The following is a 27,423-nucleotide window of genomic DNA, read 5'->3' on the forward strand; positions in this document are numbered from 1 at the left end:
GAATTTGTGTGTATATGTATACGTGTGTGTGTGTGTGTGTGTGTGTGTGTATATGTATATATATATATATATGTATGTATATATATATGTATGTATATATATGTATGTATATATATATGTATGTATATATATATGTATGTATATATATGTATGTATATATATATGTATATATATATATATATATATATATATATATATATATATATATATATATATAAATATGTATGTATATATATATATATATATATATATATAAATGCATTTTCTTTTTTCTTGTTCTTAATATCCCTGCTGTTTCCTAGTGGTTTTACCCACATAGAAAACAGGACAGGACATACAGGTAGTCAAATAGATCACCATCTTAGTGTTACAATTACATTTACCAGGGCATGAAAGGGTACAAAATAGCCATCAGTTGCAACATATGGACCAGTATTAAATTTTCAGGCCTTGTAAGCATTACACTTTGGCATTCTATAGACTAAACTTTTTGTTCTTGTTCGTTGCTTCTCCAGTAGATTTTTGATATTCGGACCCCTGCTAAAAGTAATTCTAGGAAAGATTCTTAGAATATTCATAATGTCATGATCAGAAACTGTATTCCATGTATTGTGAACTGTGGATGTAATTGTCAACGCATCCTTGTATGGGAGTACTAACATACTGTCGGATGATGAATCTTTTTTGTTATTGTTGCTGCCTGAAGCTGTACATAATATTGGACTAAACCTGTTCCTATTCTGCACAACATAATTCCTAGATTAACATCATTTTAAACTGGTATCCTCCGTCTCTAAACATGACAATGTGTATAGATCATTCTCAAAATAAATATTGCTTGTTAATCTCTAAATTCGTACCATTTGTCCTTTCACTATGCTTTTCTTTTGATACATAGGGTGGCAACTGTTATAGTGGAGAAAAGAATTGCAATATGTTTCCTTCCTATGAATCATTGATTGAAGTTTCTTGTTGGTCCTATCCCATACCAATCTTATGTCAAGATAATCTATACTCTCCACAGCTACCTTGTATGTGAACCTTAAAAATGTAGTAGAATTGAGGAAGATGATAAAATGTGATGATTCTTCCTGGGTACCTTTCCAAAAAATCAGTGTCATATAAAAATCTTAGCCACGTTATAGTTTTGCTAAAATAATCTGATGGAAACGCACATTTCTGTGCCCATTGACCCAGCACCAAGTTAGCATAAATAGTTGCACATTTGGCCCCCATGGCTACCCCTAATTTTTGATGAGTTTCGCCTTCAAAACTTAAATATCAACTCCGTATCCATCAGTTCCACTAATAATTGTCTTAACATTGCCAATATCATTCTCCACTATTAAGGTTTCTTGAAATAATTTAAAACCATTATGTGGTATAACTGAATAAGTTCATTATGTCGATCATGACAATCTAAAATTACAATCTCTCAAAATTTGTAAGCAATGCCATGAGTCTCTTAATACACGAGCAAAATTACTTAGTAATGGTTTACATGAATAGTCAATGTATGCAGCCATAGGTTTGGTCTTAGAACCTGTTGCTGCTACAATCAGTCTGAATGGCGGGTCTTGTAGATCCTTGTGGATTTTCAGAATCCCAAAGATATTCGGTGTCACTGGGGACTCTACAAGCAAATATTTATATTCAGCTGAGTCTTAACACTCCTTGAGTTAAGAAATCCTATAGTATTCCAGTCAATTTTAGCATATGCTCTACTCAGTTAATTTTTTGAGATTCTTTCATAGGTGGAAATGTCATTCAGTAGCGCATACGTTTTGAATACGTAATCATTGTGGTCCATCAGTACAACTCCCCCGCCCTGGTCAGGTTTCATAACTCTGACCTGGTGGTCATTGCACACTTGCTTGAGCACATCCATACATAGTGTTAAATTATCACTACTTTTCGTAGCATTGTGAAAAACATCACGTATCCCTTTCTTACACATAGTATCGAACATTGCAACAGAATTATTCATTGACAGTAAAAAGTGCTTTTTCTTTTCGGAGATTTCTGATCATTAACAAGTTCTTTGTCATGAAAAAACATTTAGATTCAGCTGCCTACTAAAAGTCTTAAATTAATAACCTTGGCAATGTCTAGTGAAAAACTGGGTGCAAAAGAAAAACCTTTACTAAGAACAGACGTGATTACAACTTTTCTCAAATGTGTATAAATGACAAACAGAAAACCCATCCTTAGTGGTAATATAATGTCTATCTTCATCATTAAATTCAATGAGATCAAAGTCCTGATTAGATGAAAGGTGTTCAAATCAAAATTAACCCTCACCACTTGTCTGTTTACATGGTAGGAGTGATTTCTCCATTGCCCCCCCCCAGTTCCTCTGGTTCCCTTGGATGTTTCACTGTTGCAGTCATCACATTTGGGTTATCTGCTTGCAGTTGCCCTCAGTCGGCCTGATTATCAAAGTCTTGGGTCCTGCGTCTCTTGCGGTCTCATCTTCCATGACGTCAGGGGTGTAAAGCATGCAGCTGACACCATTACATCAGTCATTCTTGCCGTGCGGTGCCCGAAATAGAAGCAGTTTGCAAGTGCCTGTCGGCAGAATCCTGAAATTTTCGTTTTCCAGTTTCAGAACCGAAGTTTTCGACTAAGCTAAGTACCCCACTGGTGAACCTTTTTCTTGCTCTAAACCGATGTCAGTAAAAGTTAACAATTGTATTTCTTGTGGAAAGCAAATACCTCCATAAAGATTTTTATTTGTACTGCATTCCTTGCTTAGGCCCAGACCACGACGTACCTTACTATCGGTTTTGTGCCTTATTCAAACCTCGAACTATTCGTAGTCTGTTCATATACGCTTCTAAATATTTTGGTACCCTGTTCAATTATCCATAAATGGCTTTGGTAAGCCACCCGACTACCGACATTCTGAAAAAACGCAAAGATAGACAGACCGCATAGGTCCAGTGCTGCCAACGACACTTCTAAGCTAGTCACCAGTTAGCCAGTACTCAGTGAGGTGTTTCCGCAGCCCCTGATACCAGCTACTTCAGATTCACAGGCCTCATTTGGAGTCCAGTAAGCCGCGAGATGCTTCCCCTACTGTGGAACCTGTGGATGTCTCTAACTTGGATGGGTTCGGAGTCGCTGTGCAGGCACCAGCTTTTGAGGGTGTATTCAGGCCTACTGACTTGCATATTAAACCGATGCCGTCTTCAAGGCCTAAAACTCAATCCATGCCTAGAAAACAGACACCTAGACCGCATGGTCAGGCCCCTATGTCTAAAAAAACAAATAAGAATGGCTGAAGACCTAATTACTCTAATCAGGGGAAGCTACCCTTCCCCTTCTAAGAGACCTAGGACAAATTTTCCTTCTGATTCTTCTGATCAGGACTCTGAAATTTCTGTTTCCACTGATTACCAAGATTTACCCATATCTACCTATGAGGATTCTTATGCAGAGGACTCCATTCCCTCTGCTTCCCCTCCAGAGGATTTCTTTTGGTGAAAACTTGCATACTCTTAGGGAGCATTTTCGCTGGGAAAGCCAGGATTACGGACTCCAAAAAGAGGCTTAGGGATTTCTTACTCCTGCCACAACACAGGCTTTTAGCTATACCTCCTGTACTGGACATTGTTGATGATGCCTTCTCAGAATCTAGCCTGGCCCCTGACTCTCTACCTCCTGCTCCCAGAAAACCTGATGGGTATTGCAGGGTACCTGACTCTCAAGTTCCTTTTTAAAAATCCTACTGCGGATCCTGAGACCATTACACAGGGACCCAAGGGCATTAAGGCGACCAGTGCCAAAAATCCTACCCCCTCTGATAGAGATTCCAGGGCGCTGGATAGATGGGGTAAGAAGGTATACACTTCTGCAACCTTGGCCGTAAGGGCCTTAAACTGCCACTTTCATATGTTTAAGTATCAGCAGCATATTATTGGATTGCTTAAACAGAAAATTATGTTTATTCCTGGTTGTGCTGAAAATAAAGATTTACAGGATTTAATGCAGTCTGCTGAATAAGTTGGAAAACATACTTTGCAGTGTGGTTTTGATTCATTAGAGGCATCTTGCAGGGCTGCTGTCACTGGGTCTGTACTTAGAAGGCATGCTTGGCTTAAGGAGCAGTCTTTGCCAGATCATGTTAAGGCTAAATTGCTGGATGCTCCCTTAAACCAAGACCTCCTGTTTGGCAACAAAGCAGTAGTAGTACTTAAAAAGATGGAGGAAAAAGCTTAATCTATGAAAACTGTTAAATATGTTGTGCAAGTACAACCTCCCAGATTTAGTAGGCACTGGCCTTCTAAGAATTGGTCCTTTCCTGCCTCTTCCCGGCCTTCTCAGTCAAAACCCAGAACCAGCTGAACACCCAGGCTTCAGTCCCAAGGTACTCACAGGCCTAAGCAGTGGGGGGATCCCACTTCCAAAGCTGGAAGTAGTAAGACACCCCCCTATGGTAAACTGTCACAATGACTTAACTTTAAACCTTCCAAGCCCTGCTCAAGTGACTGTTCCTTTTTGGGGGGAAGATCGCCCTGCATGCAAAAACTGGGAACTCATTACCCAAGACGAATAGGTTTTAAACGGTTTCCTAAGGATACAGATTCTACTTCCACTCCTTACCAACCCCAAATCGTTGGCCAGACCTGCCACCAAATCAGTGGGCAGAGGCTCAAAAGTAAGTTCTCTCTCCAAAGCATCAGGGCTATTCAACCTGAACTAGAAGAAGAATGGGAACAAGAGTTCTACTGAAGACTTTTCCTGATATCCAAAAGAGACCATTCTTGGTGTCCTATCCTGGACCTGTCTACCCTAAACACTTTTTTGGTAATCCAAAAATTCACAATGCTAACTCATCAGCTGCTTCCTATGCTAGGCAGAAATGCCTGGTTGGCAACACTGGATTTAAAGGAAGCCTACCTGCACATCCCAGTAAGGGAAACATGCAGAAGATACTTAAGCTTCAGAGCAGGCTACATGCACTGTCCAGTTCTCTGCACTGCCCTTTGGCTTATCTACTGCGCCCAGGGTTATTCCCAAAGTGCCTAGCTCATATCATTGCATTTTGCAGGCAAAGAAATATTCCCATACCTGGACGATTCTCTAATTCAGGCAGAAACCCAGGACGTACTGGTAAATCATCTGGCATTTGTAAAGAAATTACTAACTTGTCTGGGGTATACCATAAACGAAAAGAGATCACATCTAGTACCCTGCCAACAAATTTTATTCCTGGGAGCAAGCTTTGAATACAACTTTCCAGATGGCATACCTCACGCCAGAGAAACAAGTTCCTTTGATAGCTGAGTCTTTGTGGCCAGTAGTTTGAAGTAGGCTATCTGCAAGGAAAATATTGCAAGCCCTTGGGTTCATGGCCTCTTGCATTCTACTAATTCCATATGCAAGACTGCATATGAGGAAACTACAATGGTATCTAAAAAGCTTATGGTGCCAACATTCTCAGGACCTACAATCAATGATTCTTATCATGCCTTGTCTAAAGACAGAGTTCCTTAGGTGGGCAGAGGACTGCCACCAAAACAAGGGGCTGCCATTCACTCTACCCCCTGCCGCCCAAACCCTAGCAGACGCATCAGACTATGCATGCGGGGGGCTCACTTGGCAGGGCAGTGCATTCAGGGCAAATGGAACCAGAGTCAAATGCACCTGCATATCAGTCAAAAAGAAATGTTAGCTATACAGAATGCTCTGACGGCCTTCAAGGACCACATTCTTCCAGGACAATTATTGGTAAAGGTGGACAACACCACTGTTCGGAGGTATATAAACAAGTGGGGCATTCGTACCCCTTCTGCAGACTAGCCGTGGCTCTGTGGAACACAGCCTTGAGCTGCCAAGTGCACCTACAAGCTCAATTCCTGCCAGGCAAGCTAAATACACTGGCAGATCTAAGCAGAAATCTCATGGACCCACACAAGTGGAAACTGGAACCAAACATATTCAACATTTTGTGAATCCAATGGGGGAGCCCAGAGATAGACCTTTGCCTCCCCTCAGAACTTACCAGTTGGACAAATTCTGCACAAGGGCTCCTCACAGACAAGTTTGGAAAGTGGATGCCCTGTCCCTTCACCTGGAAAAAACGGTCAGTTTATGCCTTCCCCCTCTGCCTCTCCTCTCCTGATCAAACAGGGCAAACCAAGGACAATACTTGATGCACCAGACTGGCCACGCCAACACTGGTACCCCCTTTTCGCAGTGTTACTTCTGCAACCATGGCACCTGCCTCAGCCCCCTGCCCTGCTATCCCAGCAGGTGGGCCAAATTCTTCACCCACAGCTTCAAACCCTGAACCTTGAAGCCTGGTTAATTACATGACCTCTTCTTTCCCATCCCTCAGTAAGCAAGTGAATGGATGTCATTCTGGAGGCAAGGAGGTGGTGTAGTACTAGAAAATCCTGTGCTGAAAAATGGAAGAGATTCTGTTCCTGGAACCAAACACAGGGAATGGACACAACTGTGCCCATTTTACTGCTCATTCTTCAATACTTAACTGAGATGCTTCCCAAGGGCCTTTCCTTTTCTTCCATCAAAATTCATGCCTCCGCCGTCTCAGCTCATTGTAATACAGAGCCACCCCTCTTCTCTCATCCACTGCTGAAGCAATTCCTCACAGGGGCCAAAAACTTTAGACCACCCAGGAGAGCCTCTACTCCAGCCTGGGATCTTAACTTTGTATTGGAAAAGCTCACTCTACCTCCCTTTGTGCCAGCTGCAAATGCAGAGCTGAAATTCCTTTTTTGGAAAATTAGCCATCACTTCAGCAAGAAGGGTGTCTAATTACAGGCCTTCATGGCAGTGTGGAGTCTTTCATCATCTTTCATGCGGACAGGGTATCCCTCATGACCAAACCCTCCTTTATGCCCAAGGTGGTATCCAGTGTGGCCCTTAATCAGTCCATTCATTTGCCAACCTTCTTTTCCAATCCACAGAACAAAGTGGAAAGAATATTGCACTCCTTAGACGTGCACAAACAACTTAGATTTTTCTTGGACAGGATTAAACCTCTCAGGAAGTCTGAGCAACTGCTGGTTGCATTTGCTGCAGGGGCAGAGGGGAAGGCCATTACAAAGCAAACCATTTCTAAGTGGATAGGCCATTGCATTCATTTCTGCAGTAAGCATCATGGAAAACATGCCCCACAGGTGATGAGACCACATTCAACCAGGGCTGCATCTACCTCTAAAGCCTTTCTCAGAGGTGTCCCTACTAGGGACATCCTAGACGCTGCTTCCTGGAATTGTGTGCATACCTTCACCAAGCATTACCACTTGTCAATTTTTTCTAAATCCAGAGCTGGTTTTGCCACTGCAGTCTTGCAGGGCCTTCTAGCTGGTCCTAATGCTATCTAACTGCCTCCTCCCTCCCTTAGCTTTGGGAATCTACCCAAATGTAATGACTGCAACAGAGAAACATGAAGAACATAGTACAGTTGTGTACACTTACCATAAATGTAGATTTTCGAGTGTCTTCACTTTTGCAGTCCTGGTTACCCTCCCTCCAACCCCCTGACTTCTATTGACTATACCTCTATTCTTGCTTGCTATGCTTAAAGCTTTCTGGTGTATTTGCCTTTTGGTGGAGGTGTAACCTTGTATATAACTGCTTCCCATTATGGAGGCACCTGACATCTGGGGCAAGAAAAACTGATGTAATGGCGTCGGCTGCATGCTTTGTACACCTGACTACCTGACATCATGAAAGATGAAACCGCAGCCGATGCAGGACCCAAGACTTTGATAATCAGGCTGACTGAGGGCTACCTGTAAGCAGATAACCCAATTGTAATGACTGCAACAGTGAATACACTCTAACATCTGCATTTATGGTAAGTGTACACAGCTGTACTTTCTGAGGTCTGTGTACAGATGTCACATTTAAGGCACCTGGTTTATGACCCTGCGTGTGATGTCCCATACACCAGCAGCAACCAGGTTTTTGTGTAGAAGCCGATGTTTGGGTCGCTTGAGGCAGAGGATTCCACAGTAAGAATACTGCAACATGGAAGCGAAGGACATCTATGGTTGTAAGATTTTGCACAACTTTTTTTTTATGGTAAGATTTTACGCAACTTTCCTTTCCTACACAAAGCCCTACAGTGCAAGGCAAGTCATTCTTGTCGCCCTATTTTGATCCAAACAAATTTGGCTTCCTCTGCTGAGACTTCCTCTGGAAACCACCCTGGAGCCTTGATCTCATCCTGGATCCCGTATCCCATCCTATCAGGGAACTTTACCTGGACCTCCAGAACTTGAAGCTAACCACTTGGTTTCTCCAGTTACAGTAATGGCTATGGATCCCACCTTATTTCTGAATGTTAGGATTTTTTTTCTGCGTCCGTAAAGGCCTCTAGCAGGAAAATCTACCTTGGCAAATAGAAAAGTTGTGCTGCATGGGCTTTTCTGACAGAAACCTGTTAGAAGAATCTATTCCTAAGGTACTGCAGTTTGTGGCATCCTTGTTTGATGTTGGGATTTGTTATCTAAGGTACAGTTACTGTTTCAAATTTTCTTCACCTGTTTTCATGTTCTTTGGCATTGAACAAGTTATATATGGCCGACTTAAAGGGGAATCTTTGTTTTGAGGCCTCAAGTCAGAGTCCGCTCATCCACATGATCAAAATTTAGTTCTGGAAACCTTGACTCAACCTCTCCTTGAACATGCTTTGTCCAGCCACCTTGAAGTTTCTTGGTAAATACTTTTCCTGGTGGTGGTTGCTTCTGCCAGGAGTCCTGGAACTCCAAGTGGGGTCTTTGCTTAGGTCTTATCTTCTGTTCCATAAAGACAGAGTATCTTTCAGGACTAAATCCCTCTTTCATTCTTAGGATGACTGCTGAATCAATCTGCCTGTTTTCTTCCTTAATTACACTTAAGGGGGTATACTGTGTTCATAATTTGGCCATTCATAGGAGTTAAGATTCCACTTGTGTTATACCAAAGGACATAGGAAAAATTCCATTTCCTTTTGTATACATAGATTAGGAAGGAAAGTTTCTAGACTAGACTAATCCTGTCTAGGGATTGTACCTCCTTTGTGTACCAGTGTAGGAATATGTCCTTTGCAGTTAAGCCTAAAGCTCATTCTCCTACATTTTTAGTCACTACCTCTGCGTCATTCTTTAGAAATTCTGCCATTCTTTGTGTGGCTGCCACTTGGTTTAACTTGTGTACATTTTCAAAACACTAAGATAGACTTGCTATTAAAATCAAGGACTTCTTTTTGAAGTGTCGATCCTGAAAGGGCTTTTGTCATACTACCCAGGATTTTCAGGGATTTGAGATTCTGACCCAGCAGTCTGATGAGGCTGATGAAATGTAAAGAATATGGAAATCGTGTAGTTACTGTAACATTGGATCCTTTCATTCCTGTCAGTCTGATACAAACCCTCCCACTGCCCCCTGCTGTTACCTGATCAAGGATACCAAGGTGGTACTATCCTGTCTTGGCATGACAAGCAGCAGGAATGATATTTTGGAAGCTGGCAGAACAGGCCAAGTGCCTTGTGGGAAGGAAAGGTTTTCGGAGTTTAAAGCTGCAACACTAGCTATGCTGCCACAGATCTGACAAGTGGCTCAAAGACCCAACAGTCATTTTGGGCAAACAGGAATGAAAGGCTCCAGGATTAAGGGCATAACTTCAGATCTGAAGTAGTTAACTTCATTTGATCACCAGCCTGTGGGTTTCGGATCTGACATGGATCAGAGCCGACAGCTTTCCAAGCTAAGATCCGAGCTCCAAGCTCATAGGGCTTCCTTGCTTGAACTGTTTAAAAGTTAGTTTAGTGTCCATGTGTAGTGTTTGCCTTCCCCTCTTTTCCTCCTCCCATATTTTCCATGCAGAAAAGAACAAAAAAAAAGTAGACTTGTATTTTTGTTAGTGTAGGCCTCCCTTTCCAGCCTTTGCTGTTTGTGTGTGTGTGATTGTAGGTAGGGCTTTAGTTGGCCTTATTTTTTGTTGTGGAGGTCGAGATGTCGGACACACAAAAGCCGACTTTCTCCAAATGCAGAGTGTGGCCATATGTTGTCCCCGGCTGATGGCCACACCTTGTGCGTCGTGTTTGGGGGGTTCCTCATAGGTTCATAGGTTGGTACTAGGCTGCCAGCCTTGGGGCCTATACAAGCCTAGCCATAATAATTCCCTGGCTATTTCTTCCCACACCATTTACTCACCTCACCTTTCTTCAGGCTGCAAGATATGTGCAGCTTTTAATCAATGGGCCCTGCGGGGCCAAATTAATTTTGGCTGGGCTTCTCCCAGCAGAAACTATTCCTGCTTCTCCTTCCTGTACAGCCATGGCTGTGGCCATATCGGCTTCAGGTCCTTCTCCCCTGTCCGGGACACTCACTCCTGTTTCCAAACAGGGTGACAGAGGCCAGGAAGGAAAAACACAGGGAAGAGAGCCAGAGAAAAAGAGAGAGACAAAGATAGGGGTCATAAGAGACCTGCGGATCCGTCATACCTTTCAGGTCCCTTATTACCTTGATCAGGGGTACCCATCCCCCTCTAGGTAAGAGGCCTAGGCAAGACACTGATTATGAATCTTCAGATCAGGTTTCTGTTTCTTCTGATCAGGAATTATCTATACCTCCCTATGAGGATTCTGATGCTGAGGAGTCTATTCCAAGATTACTCATTTGGAGAAACCTTGCATACTTTGAGGGAGCATTTTCACTGGGAGAGTCAAGACTTCTCAGAATCAAAAAAAGAGGCTCAGGGATTTCCTTCTCCCTCAGCACAAGCCTTTAGCCATTCCCCGTTTTAGACATTGTGGATGATGTGTTTTCGGAGTCGAGCTTGACCCCTGGCTCTTTACCTCTGGCTCCCAGTAAGCCTGATAGATATTACAGGGTCCCTGACTCTCATAAATTTTTATTTAGAAACCCTGCTGCTGATCCTGAAACTATTTCACAGGGTCCAGAGGGAGTTAAGGCCTCAACAGCAGAAAAATCCTACCCCCTCTGACAGATTCAAGGGCACTAGACAGATGGGGAAAAAAGGTTTATACATCTGCAACCTTGGCAATCAGGGCCTTAAACTGTCAATTTCATATGCTTAAGTACCAGCAACATGTTATGGGATTGCTGAAACAGAAAATGATGAATTCAGAATGTGCAGAAAATAAAGAATTACAGGAATTATTGCATGCAGCTGAACAAGTTCGAAAGCATACTGTGCAATGTGGTTTTGATTCCTTAGAGGCCTCCTGCAGGGCCGCAGTTAGTGGATCTGATTAGGAGGCATGCCTGGTTAAAGAAACAAAATTTGCCTGATCATGTTAAAGCTAAATTGCTAGATGCACCTTTACAGCATGATTCTCTGTTTGGTATTAAGGCAGAAGAGGTTTTAAAGAAAGTGGAAGATAAAGCTAAGTCTATGCAAACTGTTAGACGACTTAGAAGTGCAACCACCAAGATTCTGTAGAGACTGGCCTACAAAAAATTGGTCCTTTCCTATGTCAGATAGAGCTCAAAGGGGCAAATCCGGACGCCCAAAGGGTTCCAGATATCAGGCGCAAGATTCTTACAGGTCAAAGCAATGGGGCGCATCTACCTCCAAATCGGGGAGAATAAAGCGCACACTTATAGAAACAGTCCCAATGACTTCCCTCTGCCTACACCAAGCATTTATCGTTTAACAGCACCCTTAGGGGGAAAATTAGCACTTTTTGCACAAAATTGGCAGTTGTTAACCCAGGACAAGTGGGTACTAAACATAGTATCACAGGGATACAGATCCCATTTCCACACTCTGCCAATGGCAAATGGTTGGCCAGTTCTGCCCACAAATCAATGGGCCGTGGCACAGAAACAGGTTAACGTCCCTCATGGATATGGGGGCCATTCAACCAGTACCAGAACAGGAAAAAGGACAAGGTTTTTACTCAAGACTGTTCTTGGTACCCAGAAAGGACAAGGACTGGCGGCCAATACTGTATTTGTCAATTTTGAATGCATACCTGGACATTCCAAAATTCAAAATGCTGACTTTGCAACATCTCCTGCCCATGCTGGGCAGGAATGCTTGGCTGGTGACATTAAACCTAAAAGAGGCATACCTGCACATCCCAATAAGGCAATCGTGCAGAAGATACCTCAGATTCAAGGCTGGCTTAATGCATTACCAATTCTCTGCACTGCCCTTCGGCTCATCTACTGCTCCCAGGGTCTTTACAAGGTGCCTGGCACCAGTGATTGCATTTTGCAGACAAAGAAGTATACAGATATATCCTTACTTGGACGACTGTCTCATTCAGGAAAAGAACAAGGACACTTCTTCAACACCTGGCGTTTTTGAAAAGGCTTCTAACATGCCTAGGGTACACAATAAATTAAATGAAATCACAACTTGGTACCCTCTCAAAATATAACATTCCTGGATGCAAGCTTGAAATACAACTGCCCAGATGGCTTACCTTAAGCCAGACAAACAAAGGCAACTGACTACTTACTTCAAACTGATGGCAACAAATGGCAACAAAAACCCAGTCTTCTGCAAGATAAATTCTGCAGGCTCTGGGCTTCATGGCTTCCTGCATCCTACTAATTTCATGTGCAACAGTGCATATGAGGAAACTTCAATGGTACCTAAAAAGTTTATGGAGTCAACATTCTCACACAGTCTGGAAACAATGATTCCTCTCATTCCCTGCTTGCAACAGGAGTTTCTATGGTGGGCAAAGGCCTGTCACCAAAACATGGGACAGCCCTTAACGCTATCCCCTGCCAGACAAACCTTAATAGACCCATCAGATTATGCCTGGGGGGCCCACATGGCAGAAAATGCATTCAGGGTATATGGGCCCCAAATCAAATGCATCTATATATCAACCAGAAAGAGATACTAGCTGTTCAAAACGGCCTAACAGCCTTCAAGGACTTATTTCATCCAGGACAACTACTGATAAAGACTGACAACACCACAGTCATGTGGTATATAAACAAGCAAGGGGGAACACAAACCCCCTTTGCAGATTAGCCATGGCACTGTGGGACACAGCTGTGACCTACCAAGTACATCTTCAAGCCCAATTCCTGCCAGGTAAACAGAACACTGGCAGACGATTTAAGCAGAAACCTTATAGATCCTCACAAGTGGAAACTAAATCCACAAGTCTTCAGCATAACAGAAATGGGGAAGCCCAGACATAGATCTATTTGCCTCACCTCAAAATTATCAATTGAAAAGATTCTGCACAAGGACTTATCACAGACAAGCATGGAAAGTGGACGCCCTATCCTTCAATTGGAAAAACCTATCAGTTTATGCCTTTCCTCCTCTGCCTCTTCTACCCAAGCTCCTCCTAAAAGTCAGAAAAGAGAAAGCAAAGATGATATTAGTTGTTCTGGACTGGCCCTGCCAATACTGGTATCCAATCCTAAGGACATTGTCTCAATACCCTGCATGGACCTTGCCTCAAAGACCACAACTACTGTCCCAGCAAAACAGTCAGATCCTGCACAATCAGCTACAGACTCTAAACCTGGCAGCATGGCTAATCATGTAGTTATACAAACAGCACCTCTCAGTAAAGCTGTGATGGTGATGGATGTCATTTTGGAAGCCAGAAGGCCTAGTACTAGAAAATCTTATGCTGACAAGTGGAAGAGATTCTGTGCTTGGACTCGAGCACAAGGAACTGATGCAGCAGAACCAAATATTCCTCAAATATTACAATACTTAACTGAGATGCTTGACAAAGGCCTATCTGTCTCATCAATCAAAATCCATTCCTCTGCCATTTCGGCTCATTACAACACAGAGCCACCAATCTTTTCTCATCCTTTACTAAAGCAGTATCTTAGAGGAGCCAAAAATTTAAGGCCCCCTAAAAGATCACCATTACCTGCATAAGACCTCAGTTATGTGTTGGAAAAGCTCACCCTGCCTCCATTTGAACCAGCTGCTACTGCTGATGTAAAGTTCTTATTATGGAAGACCGCTCTGTTACTAGCAATTACTTCAGCAAGAAGAGTTTCAGAGCTACAGGCCCTCATGGCTGTAGAGCCTTTTATCATATTTTACCTGGACAGGGTGTCTCTGAGGATAAATCCTACTTTTATGCCTAAGGTGGTTTCCAGTGTGGCTCTTAACCAAACAATTCATCGGCTAACTTTTTATCCAAATCCACAGAACAAAGGGGAGAAAATTCAGCATTCCTTGGATGTACACAGCTAAGATTCTACTTGAGCAGGACTAAAGCTCTAAGAAAAACTGAGCAATTGCTAGTGTCATATGCTGCAGGATCAGAAGGAAAGGCTATTTCAAAGCAGACAATTTCAAAGTGGATAAGCCACTGCATCCATTTCTGCTACTTACACCATGGTAAACCTGTGCCCAAGGGTATTAGGTCTCATTCCACCAGAGCTGCAGCTACTTCAGCAGCCTTTCTCAGAGGAGTACCAACCAAAGATATTCTAGAGGCTGCTACTTGGAGTTCTGTTCACACCTTTACAAAGCATTACCATTTGCCTCTCTACTTTAAGTCCAGGGCAGGCTTCACCACTGCAGTGCTGCAGGGCCTTATTGCCGCACCTAATGCTGTTTAGCTCCAGCCTCCCAACCATAGCTTTGGGATTCAACCCAAATGTAATGACTGCAACAGTGAAACGCGAAGAACATAGTACAGTTGTGTACACTTACCATAAATGTAGATGTTAGAGTGTATTCAGTGTTGCAGTCCAGGTTACCCAACCCTCCCATCCCCCTGGTATTCTGAAGTTTTTCCTTCACTATTTTCTACAACCTATGTGGTGTATTTGCTTGTAGATGAAGGGAAAGTTTATATTCATGCATGTATTCATATATATATGTATATATATATCTATATATATATATATATATATATATATCTATATATATATATATATATGTATGGATTCACTTTATAACCTCGAAATTACTGAAATGTCGAATTTCAGTATCTTGAGACTCTAAAACCGAATCCACAAAACACAGACACAAAAAACCCACGCAAGTCAAAACACTGAAAAAACCGCACACACGCTACTACACGTACACCACAACACCCACATCACAACAAAAACAAACAAAACTACATACATACACAACTCATATACACACAACCAGGGGGGCAAGCCCCCCTGCACCCCCCACACCCCCATACTGTATATACTAACTCAGAGATCAAACAAAAACAAAACAGAAGCAGACTCACACACGCACAAACACATCAGCACACTCTAACTCCCACTCACAACCCTTAGAGAACACTTACCTGACATAACACCTACATACACACACGGCACCGTGCACCATCAAAACACAATCCCGGACATTACGCAACGTAAAGTCATAACCGCAAATTCGACATATATTCGAATTTGCGATTGAGCTTTCGCTATTTTTAACATTCCGCTTTATAGCCTTGAGGTACTGAAATTCGACATTTCAGTAATTCGAGGTTATAAAGTGAATCCATATATATATATATATATATATATATATATATATATATATATATATATATAAATAAATATTGCTATAAAAACTAAAGGAAATGGCATCTGCTGCATGTTTTATACCCCCTGACGTCATGGAAGAGAGGACAGCAACTGACGCAGGACCCAAGACGTTGGAATTCAGGCCGACTGAGGGCAACCTGCCAGCAGATTACCCAAATGTAATGACTGCAACAGTGAATACACTCTAACATCTACATTTATGGTAAGTGTACACAACTGTACTTTCTTCAACCTCAGCGCCGGCCATGACCTTGAGTATGTTGGATCCGAGCTCTCGGAGCCGTGATTTGGACGTCTGATCTGGGGGGATGAGTATGTCATCGGCTCAGTTATGGTCAGGACATACCATTTCTCTGGGTCAGCCTGTTCTGGGTTCAGCTCCAGTCACTTCGGATCCGAGGGGCATGGTTACTCATCCTTCTAGTTTTAGAGAATCCGGTTCCCCTTCATTGTGGAGAGCGTTCTCCCAGTATAATCGAGACCGCTCGCTCTTTCCTCTGAGTCTGTCTTTGCTCCCTCGCTGCTGTGTATTCTGTCATTCCGTCCTCTCATGGACAGCCTGTGTCTGATGCGCCCCAGATAGTTCTCCTTGAGGAATATGAAGCTGTTTGTGAGCCCTCCCTGGAGAGCCCCCCCCCCCCCGAGTAGATTCCTCACAAATGTAAGTGCAAGATGAGGATACTGACTTGGAGGAAGGGGAAGGCTCCCCCAGACCACGTCCCGAGGATGTCTCATTTGGAGACATAATGGCAATCCTCCATTAGAGTGGAGGTTGGTCTGCCCAAAAGCCTTCCTCTGACGAGTCTGTATTCCTGGAGGCTTTCACAGGCCCATCTACCTCTTGGGTGTGCGCCCCCCCCCCCCCGGCTGATCCTCTGGTGGACCTAGTTACCACCAGAGCTTGGAAGGAGCCGAACACTGTAGAACTTATACCTAAAAGGCCAGACAAGATTAAGCCCTCTTACGGGTAGGCCTGCATGAAGTGAGAGTTCCCCAGTTGATGCCATGGTGGTGGCGTCAGCCACTAATAAGGAACTGGCTCTGGAGAGTTGCTCGGTCCAGCCTCCAGACAATGAGTCTAGGACAATGGATCGACTCGGTAAGCATAAGTATGCTTCAGATACCTTTGCCATAAGGGCGCTGAACTACATGGCCCACTTGATCAGACTTCAGCGAGACCTCGTGAAAGAGTACGCTGAGTCTCCCCCGAAGTCCATTTCGGCCAAGGATAAACGCTCATTCTCTGCATGTATGGCCACTCAAGTGACTAACATGTCCATGCACTTACTCTCTCATGCCTCCGAGGGAGCTGCTAGGGCGGCCGGGTCTGGCATTGCCATGAGTCGTCGCGCCTGGCTCCAGCTTTGCAATTTTTCAAAACCTTTCAAGGCATCCTTTGCGTATGCCCCTTTTGACGGTTCGACCTCGTTTGGAAAACCGTCAGATACGCTAGTCCAGAGTGAGAAGTACGGGAAGATGCTGTCGGCTGTCAAGATCCATTTCTCTAACCCTCAAAGGTCCTTTTCCAGGAATCTGTGAAGGCAAAAGAAGTTGTGGTTCCGGAAGTCTCAGCATTCCCAGGACACTTCCGACCCCCCCCCCCCTTTATAAGCAGAGGGGGATAAGGTGGACGCTGGCCCAGAGGCAGAAGGGGACTGAAGAATTTTGGGTCACGGGAACCATTCTCTGATCGACCTGCGCAGCAGCCCTGAGGGTTGCCCAACTGTTCCACTCTGGAGGTAGTCAGAGGGTGTTATTCGAAGCTCCTAGGTGTATGGGAGTCCATAACGTCATACCGCTGGGTGCTTCGGATAATATCCAGAGGTGTTATTACATTCCCTTTCTGACCAGTCCCTTACCTCCAAAGCACCTCCCAGACGTTCCACCCACTCAGAGGGAGGTGGCAGCTTTGGAAATGGAAAAGCTGTTAAACAAAAGAACAATCCAACAGGTCCCCCCAGATCAGTCTGGATCAGGCATCTATTCCAGGTTCTTTTTGGTGCCAAAAACGACGGGGGACTTGAGGCTGATTCTCGACCTGTCCACTTTGAATGTCTGTTGCCAAGGAGAAGTTCTAGATGGTCACCTTACAATCCATCCTGATGTGCTCTGTAGACCTCAAGGATGCGTACTACAACATTATGATGGACAGGTGATCCAGGAGATTTCTCCGGTTTCGGCATGGAGCCAGTCACTGCCAGTTCAGGGTTTTATCCTTCGGTCTCACCACAGCCTCCAGGGTGTTTACAAAGGACATGGCAGTTGTAGAGGCCCACCTGAGACTTCAGAGCATTCAGGTCTTTCCATACCTGGACGATTGGCTCTTTACCGCTCCTTCCAGGCATCGACTTGTTCAAGCCAGAAATTCCTTCAGCTGTCAAATTTACTGGGTATCACAATAAACATTGCAAAATCCTCTCTTAAGCCCATTTAGATTCTGGACTTCATAGGGGCAAGAATAGATTCTCTCCAGGCCAAGGTATTTTTGACTCAAAACAGACTTCGGAACCTGACCCTCCATGTATTGAGACTTCTTCAGGCATCTTCACCCCCAGAAGAACTAGTTCTGAGGGCCTTGGGGTCCATGGCAGCAGCTATAAATTTGGTTCCTTGTACACGTCTACACATGAGTGTTAGTGGACGTTACAAGTTCATTTGTCTCTGTTATACCAGCCCTTAAGTTACCTGATTCCTATAAGCAAGGTGTACAAGACTTCCCTCATCTGGCTTCAATCCTGGGATCTTTGGGAAGGACGCCCCTTTATTGCAACCCCACCCCAAGCCACTGTGACCACTAATGCCTCCCATCTGGGGGGGGGGCACTGCTCAAGCAGGACTCTCCAAGGCATGTGGTTCCCGAAATTAGACAGTTCTGCATATCAGTGCTCTAGAGTTGAGGGCAGTCCTTCTGGTGTTGCAGGCCCTTCATGCTTCTCTGCTGGGAATGATTGCAATTCAGTCAGACATGCCAGTGGTCTGGTTTATCAAGCAGGGGGAACCAGGTCCTACCCGCTTTGTCAAGAGGCCATGAGAATGTGGGAATGGGCGATTTCCACCAACCATTTTCTGATAGCAATGCACATTCCAGGTCAATCCAACATTTGACTGACAAACTGGGCAAGACTATTTTTTACCCTATTAGTGGTCCCCGAATCCTTGTGTAGCGGAACAGGTCGTCCTCAAGTGGGGTCAGCCTTGCAATCTTTTTGGATTGCCGTCCAATGCAAAGTGCAGCGATTTTTTTGCTCTTCCCCCTCGGGGTGGGGGGGGTGCTCCCAGCGACGCTCTTCCATGTTTGGCCACCTGGTCTTTATGCATATCCCCCACTACTACTAATGGCAAAATTCTTGCAGAAAGCTCGTCGGTTGGGGAGCAAGATTATCCTCATAGCTCCATTCTGGCCTAGTCAAGTTTGGTTCCCTTGCCTATGGTCTCATCTAGTAGCTCCACCCTGGATATTGGATCCCATTCCGGATCTCATTTGTCATCCCTCCGGAATTCCTCCTCCGAATCTGGACAGCCTGAAGCTTACTGCTTGGTTGCTCCAGTTCCACTAATTGCCAGAACTCCCGGACACACTCCTCCTGTGAAGTCCATTCTGGTGGCGGCGCACAAGTCCTTCACCCAAAAGGTGTACCATAGTAAATGGAGAGTTTTTCCATCTGGGCTTCTCAGAGAGATTTGGATCTGTTTACCGCCCCAATTCCAGCAGTATTAGAATTTCTGTCTCTGATTTTCCAGCAGGGGGCCACCTCTTTCACTGTTAAGGTCCAGCTGGTGGCTGTATCCCATTTTCATGCAAGAGAAAATTCAGGTTCACTAGCTGCTTCTAGGATTTGTAAGACTTTCATCAAAGGCACTTTTTTTGCTGAGACGTCGATTAAGCATCCTTGGGATTTGACCTTGGTTCTTCAGGCCTTAGTTGCGCTTCCGAACCTGCAGTGTCAGTTAATTTAAAATTTTTGTCATGGAAGACTATCACCTCAGCCAGGAGAGTGTCCGAACTTCAAGCCTTGTGTATAAAACCTCCATACTTAAATAAGGATAGGGATAGGGTTTCTCTAAGGACAAATCTTTCTTTCCTCCCTAGAGTTGCTTCGGAGTCCAATATCAATCGGTCTAAAATCTCCTAGTATTTTTCCCTAATTTTCAAAACAAAGGGAAATATAAACTTAATTTGCTGGATGTCCACAGACAGTTACTCTTATTTACATAGGACACAACCCTTTCGTAAGTCTGATCAGTTTTGTTTCCTTTGCCAAGCCCTTTTTGGGGAAACAAGTTTTGAGTGACTTTTGCTAGATGGATTTCACTTTGTATTCTGCAAAGTGTACGAGGATGATGGATTTTCAGAACCAGACAGGGTTCATGCTCATTCTACTCATTCTATGGCTACTTTTGCTGCTTTCTGGTCCAGAGTTTCTCTGGATGACATTTGTTCAGTGGCTACCTGGGCTTCTTCAACACTTTTATTACTCATAAGTAGGACATGGTGTCTAGAGTAAGGGCTTCTTTTGGTTCTGCAGTGCTCTGGAATATCCTTCCATAGGGGCCTCCCAAGGTGTTTTGGTAGCTGGGGACTGTCCCACAGGTTGATGATCAAATGAAGTTAATTACTTCAGATAAAGAAGTTATGTACTCACCATAACGTTCCATCTGAGTAGGTAACTTCATTTGTCAGCAACCTTCCCTACTCCTCCTGACCTTAGTGATTTGCGATAGTCCTTGGACTCAAACTTACTGGGTATTGTCAGCTTAGTCTGTGTTCAGGTCAGGTTATTTCTCTTGGGTTGATGTCACGTTGTGGGTGGCAAACTCTATCTGAGGGTTGGAAGGAGGTTGCAGTGTAGTATTGGTAAGGGGGAGGAGCTTGGATCTTAGCTTGGAAAGCTGCCGGCTCAAATCCATGTCGGATCCGAAACCCACAGGTTGCTGACAAATGAAGTCTAACTACTCAGATGGAACGTTATGGTGAGTACATAACTTCTTTTTTCCAAAGAAAAAAAATAAAAATAAAAAAAACTGTCTTATTTCAAGTCAGAAGTATGAATGTATTTGGTTTCAGTTTTGCCTTTACCCTCTTTGAATCTGATCGTTTTTAACAGAAAAGTATTACATGTTTCCTTTTCCCCCCCTCAGAACTAACTCATGAATTTCTGCAGATACTGGAGAAGACTCCACATAGGTTGAAAAAGATTCGAAACTGGAGGGTAAGTTTTTGCACATTTGATCTGGTTTTACTGTTTTTAGTTATGGTTAACTGTAGTATCTGTTTGGTAAACTGACATTTAAATGTTATAGTGGGACTCACTGGAATTTACAGTTGGGTTTGTTTGGTCAGTAGCAAAACCCGGGTTTCTGTTGTAGGTGTCCAGACTTTTAAGTATAAAGTTGTATATGTTTGTGCATTATAGCTAGTTCTTGAATCTTTCAATTAAATTTGTTAAATTTCTGCAGATATTTGCTAATTATGCAAGTCACTGCTGCAGTCATAATTTCAGGGAGCTCTGCTGCAAGCTGAGCTTTTACAATTCACTTCAGATGTCCGTGTCTTTGTGTAAAGGTGGATGTACTGTACAGTTTTCCATATTCAGTTGTGCTTTTTTGTCATGTCACATCACATGTTCAACTTGTTTGAATAAGCCATAAGCAAGAGCAGTCAGATAACTATCCCACAGGGGTATAGTCTTCATTTACTGTTCTTGTTGTAGTGGTTTAGAACACATTACTTCCAGCAGGTCTACTGCAGTACAGGAGGAGGGGTAGGTCAAGAGTACAGATCACAGATGTCTTCACCGTTGAGATACGATTCTGACAGTGGAAAAGATGCTAACTGTAGATTATCACTGTCTCACCTTTGGTAACACCTTTTCCTTGATGAAGGACCCTTTTAAGTGGTAAGCCTCTAAGACGTCTGATGCAGAGAAAATTACCCTGGATCTGCTAGGTTGCGATACCCCAGTTTAGTGGGGCTTTATTTTAGATGTTTTTGGCAGCAACTGACAAACTTGTCTGCCTCCAGCCTGAAGTAGAGAAGACAGTTTTTTTGGTCCATAGACTTGCATACGTTCTGTATCAGTGTTGTGTTTGTGGATCTCCTGCCAAGGATAGCCCAAAGTCTGGCAAGCATACCAAAGCCTTTAGAGCTTGTATGCACTGTATGTCACATGTATGCTACCTGCACAGGACGTAGGGCATGAAGGTGATTTATTGATGCATTTACTTTACTTAACTTTGCCTCCAGTCCAAACACCCATTGTCACTTGTCATCTGAATGTCGTTTGCTGTGCTTGGTTACCTGCCGATCAGATAAGAGCCGCGTTTGGCCGGGTCTATATTAAATTCTCAAAAGCCGACAATGTCGAATCTGACATTGTCGACACAAGAATAGCGAAACTGCAGAACATCAAACAAGCAAACGGAAATCTCTGTAAGGGGAGATTTCAGTTTTCTTCAATGTAGTGCGGTCTCGGAGTTGGTATATTTAAGTAGTGTGGGGGGGTCCAGGGGGACTTGCCCCCGCCTACACCATTTTTTTTTTTTGTGAACATTCAATGTTTTAACAGTTCGATCACTAAAGGTCTACCTTTATTCTTTCGAACTATTAAATATTCTATGTTCTAATATAGGCCCGTTAGGTCTTAGGTCTGCTTTTGTTCGTAAGCAGCCTTGTCTGGCCACTAAAGACAGGAATGATGATAGGAGAGTTCCTCCTGCTAAGTCTTAAGTTGCTCTGGTCCAGAAGCCTCCTTTATCTGACAAGCCTGCTTTTCTTTGATATTTCTCCACTCAACCCTCAGCCAGATTCCCTTGTCTCTTGCCTCACCCTCTGTCTTCCAAACTGGCAACTCATCACCTCAGAGTCTTGATGTTCTTCGTGTTTCACTATTGCAGTCATTACATTTAGGTAATCCTGCTGGCAGGTTGCCCTTCAGCTGGCCTGAATTCCAAAGTCTTGGGTCCTGCGTCGGCTGCTGTCGCCCTAAACCCTAACAGATGTATCAGACTAAGCATGGGGGGCTCACCTGGCAGGGAAGTCCATTCAGAGCAAATGGAACCCAAGTCAAATACACCTACATAACAATCAAAATGAAATGTTAGCTGTACAAAATGCTCTGACAGCCTTCAAGGACTACTTTCTTCCAGGACAACTAATGGTAAAGACGGACAACACCACGGTTATGTGGTACATAAACATGCAGGGGGGGGTACACATTCCTACCCCTCTGCAGACTTACCATGGCATTGTGGAACACCGCCTTGAGCTACCAAATGCACCTACAAGCCCAATTCCTGCCAGGAAAATTAAATACACTTGCAGACTAAGCAGAAACCTCATGGACCCACACGACTGGAAATTGGAGCCAAGGATTTTCAACATGTTGACAAGAGAGTGGGGGAGCCCAGACATAGACCTATTTGCCTCCCTCCAGAACTAACAGACTGGTTTTGCACATGTACTCCCCACAAACAAGTCTGTAAAGTGGATGCTCTGTCCTTCAGCTGGAAAAAATCTATCAGTCTACGCCTCCCCCCTTCTGCCTGTGCTTTCCAAAGTTCTACTAAAAGTCACAGGACGAACCAAGGATGATTTTGATTGCTCCAGACTGGCCACGTCAATACTGGTACCCCCTCCTGCGCAGTGTCGCAGTTATCCCCATGGCACCTTCCTCATACCCCTTCCCTGCTGTCTCAGCAGGAGAAACCAGATTCTGCACCCTCAGATTCCAACATTGAACCTTGCAACCTAGCTAATTTCTTAAACTCACCCATATCCCTGTGATGGATGTCATCTTAGAGGCCAGGAGGCCTAGTACTAGAAAATCTTTTGCTGAAAAATGGAAAAGATTCTGTGCCTGGAACTAGTCTCGAGGGATGAGCACAACAGCACCCAATTTACCTCAGATTTTGCAATACTTAACTGAGATGCTTCACAAGAGCCTGTCTTTTTCCTCCATTAAAATCCACGCCTCAGCCATTTCAGTTCATAATACAGAACCTTCACTCTTCTGTCATCCTCTGCTCAAGCAGTACCTCAAAGGGGCCAACAATTTGATACCACCCAGGAGAGCTCCAACCCTTGCCTGGGACCTTAACTTTGTATTGGAGGAACTCACTCTACCTCCTTTCGAGCCAGCTGCTACTGCAGACTTAAAATTCCTTTCTTAGAAAACAGCTTTCCTTTTGGCAATCACTTCAGCTATAAGGATGTCTGAATCACAGGCCCTTATGGCAGTGGAGCCTTTCATCATCATTCATGCGGACAGGGTGTCACTCAGGACCAGTCCATCCTTCATGCCCAAGGTGGTATCCGGTGTGGCTCTTGATCAGTCGATTTATTTGCCAACGTTCTTTCCCAATCCACAGAACAGTGTGGAACGGATTCTACATTCCTTGGATGTGCACAGACAACTTAGATTTTACTTGGACAGGACTAAACCTCGAAGAAAATCTGAACTGCTGGTAGCATTTGCTGCAGGAGCAGAGGGGAAGGCCATTTCAAAACAAACCATTTCTAAATGGATAAGCCATTGCATTCATTTTTGCTATAAGCACCATGGAAAACCTATTCCCCAGGGAATTGGATCTCACTCCACCAGGGCTGTATCTACTTCTGCAGCCTTTCTCGGAGGTGTTCCTACCAGGGACATCTTAGAAGCTGCTATCTGGAGTTCTGTACATGCTTTCACCAAGCATTATCATTTGCCAATTTTTTCTAAATCCAGAGCTGGCTTTGCCACTGCCGTCTTGCAGGGCCTTATAGCAGGCCCTAATGCTACGTAAACTTGTCCTCCCAACCATAGCTTTGGGAATCTACACAAGTGTAATGACTGCAACAGTGAAACACGAAGAACATAGTACTTGTTGTGTACACTTAGCATAAATGTAGATGCTCGAGTGTATTCACTGTTGCAGTCCTGGTTTACCCTCCCTCCAGCCCCTTAACTTCTGGCTATACCTCTGCTTTCCTTTACTATACTTAAAAGCCTTTTTGTTGGACGTATACCTTTTTGTTTTAGGGTTGCACCTGACATCTTGGGCAAGAAAAACTGATGTAATGGCGTCGGCTGCACGTTTTATACCCCTGACGACCTGATGTCATGGAAGAAGGGACAGCAACCGAGGCAGGACCCAAGACTTTGTTAATCACACTGACTGAGGGCAACCTGCAAGCATATTACCCAAATGTAATGACTGCAACAGTAAATACACCCTAACGTCTGCATTTATGGTAAGTGTACACAACTGTGCTTTTGGAGGAACGGAGCTTAGCTCAAATTTTCCGGACTGCTGCAAAAATCTGTGATGCTATTACTGCAGTAATGACCACACTGCAACATGTACAGTTAAGTTGGTGGTACAGCTGTACTTTGCAGATGCATAATGAACTAATAGTTGCTTGCTGATTTACAGTTTAAGGTGACAGTGCTTGCTTTTGTGTTCCTTGCCATAAATGGGGGAATGTCAAGATTACGTTAAAAATTCTATGCAGACTGAAATGCTCAAGAATTTGCTAATGTTTGCCACTTGTCAGCAACTCTTATTTCCTGTATCAATTCTAATACTGCACTACTTCTACTCTAATCGATTTGCTCTTTTAGAAATAGGTGCATTCTAAATGTATCCTCATGCATGAATAGTAAACGTTGTCTGCCTTTTTGCAGTACTTGGAATGTGCCTTTGTAAGCTTCTGGTTTTTTTCCTTTTTTCATTAATGATATTGTGTAGGCCCAGTGTACTTGTTAGTGAGAAGTCTTTCTAATTTGCTTTCTCACAGAACAAGTTTCATGACTCAGCACCATGTCCTTGGAAACATTTTGCAGGCACAGTTAAGTTTGCTTTATTTGTCATACTTGCCTTTACCAAATTTTTCGAGTGTAGTATCATTGCTACACTTGCAGTAGTGTATGGATTGTATTTGTTGACTGTCTAGTGCTGTCTGTCTGTAGGGAGAGAGGTGTTTTCCATCATTGGGAGCTGAGCATGTCTTTTTAGACTCCCTCCAAAGCAGAGTGATTGCTATTCAGTACTGTGCGTTGGAAGTGGTATGAAAGGCCTTTTGGTAGTCAGTTAAAACCTCCCACGTATTAGTTTCAGTTGTGGTGTCGGAATGTGAATTTCTCCTGAGTGAACTTTCACCACCTCAAGAGAAGTTGTACATCTTCACCTCTAGTTTTTAGATGAATGGTGGCTTATCTCCTAATTTAGCACCTTTTTTTTTTCCAAGTCAGCACTTTCCCTTTACATGCAGTTGAATTTGAATGTTTAAATTCTGAGTATTGCATATAAAATAGCTCAACAGATGCAAATTAATTGCAGTTTTTTTCCTTTGGTTAAGCTTTAGCATCCTGACCGTTTCCTTCAGAAATCTAGCTAAATTCCAACATTTCTGATGAACTGTGGTGCTACACTCTATAAATTTACAGTGACACTTGAAACATAGCAGGTAGAGTAGCAGTGCTGCGGCATCAGTTAATTTGTAGCAGGTTACTCTCCTCCGGGAATAGAAACCTGTTCAGGCTATCCACTTAGGCAGTGACATAAAGTTTCTTGTATGTTTTGCCGTATCAGTATCCCTCAGTGCTGGAGGACTTGATCAGAAGAATCGTGACTGGTGTTTGAGCTGGGCAGTAATCATTTTTGGCGAGCATCTTTGATTGGACTATATCTCTGTCAGTATGTCTCTGTATAAATTGGACTGAATTTATTGTTCTGATAATGCAAACATTAAGTACCACTGATGCTCTAAGGAGCCACCACCGATGCTCTAAGGAGCCACATGTCCATCCTAGTTTTATATGCTTATGTAGACTAAGATCCTGATGAAAAGCTCATGGAAACCTAGTAGTTCACTGCAAAGCTTACAGACTGAATGCACTTCGAGAGCCTTTAGTAGACTCACAGGATGAGAAATATTTTAATCAAAACTTGTAGCATCAGCGACTGGACTAATATTACCTTGCTGACTTCTAATTGCTGCTTATTACCATGTTAACATGTCCTAAAAATGGTGGTAGTATGTTTTGTAATTCATGTTGCACAGACTGATTAATTGGTTGGAGCGTGAGCAAAATAAGCCAGAGTTGTAACTGATTCTACTTGAAGGCATCTCAACGTTGCGGTTCGTACATTTTGGTAGTTTAGCCAAGGCTCTGAGCTGGTGATGAGCTTATTCTGGTTTTGTCTGAGTTAGTCACACTACTCCCTGGGTTACACTGAAAGTGGATCTCAACCCAGGTACACAACCATATTGGTAAAATAGGTAAATTTTTCTGATTGTATTAAAATTTCTATCTTTTGGGAATACTTGGGTGTTTCCACAGGCAATTTCATGGCTTCTGCTTCCCTATAAAGATAACTGGAGGTTGTAGGAATGGGGCTTCCCATGTCTGTAGCTACGTCTGCAGTCCAGTAAATTATCATTGAATGTCTTTGAAACTAATTCTTGGGGCCAGACTCTAACCCCCCTGCAACCAGGACGCCTGACTGATATTGTAGGGCTTATGATTCTCATTCTTGTATGTAAACCCTGTTGTGGATTCGGGTATTGTGCCTTTGAAGTCTGTTTGGGAAAATAAACTGGCACCAGGTGGCTTGAGTCCTTGGATTGCCAAATGACAATATAAAATACCAGGACGTGACCACGAGCATTTCACTGATGGATTTAAAAGTGCAGAACAGAACAAAACATGACCAGTCTTACTCTGCCAAATTAATTTGCATCCAGGGCTTCTGCTGTAGGGTCATACATCATAAGGCATTCCTGCCTGAGGACAAGTCACTCTGAGGATGCAAGGGTGCAGCTCCTAAATGCTCCACTAGATAAGGAATTGCTTTTCAAACTCTTAGCATGTGTAAGAACTTGAGAGGATAAGGGGAAGACCATAGAATTTGTGAAAAGTATTCAACAGTGTTGTTGCCAAATGCAGCAGAACA

The 27,423-nt window shown here is 43.5% G+C and overlaps 1 protein-coding gene across 4 annotated transcripts in view; it reads left to right on the forward strand.

The window, feature by feature from the left end:
- Positions 1–27,423, forward strand: part of CCNT2 (cyclin T2) — a 701,155-nt gene that overhangs the window by 516,165 nt on the left and 157,567 nt on the right. For all 4 annotated transcript variants that reach the window (XM_044074938.1, XM_044074940.1, XM_044074936.1 and 1 more), the window contains one exon: positions 20,626–20,696. In XM_044074938.1, coding sequence (XP_043930873.1) covers positions 20,626–20,696 — 71 coding nt within the window. The remainder of the gene's footprint in view (positions 1–20,625; positions 20,697–27,423) is intronic.

This window comes from Protopterus annectens, chromosome 6.part0 (genome assembly GCF_019279795.1).
Source record: "Protopterus annectens isolate FY-2018-M chromosome 6.part0, PAN1.0, whole genome shotgun sequence".
Lineage (NCBI taxonomy): Eukaryota > Metazoa > Chordata > Ceratodontiformes > Protopteridae > Protopterus > Protopterus annectens.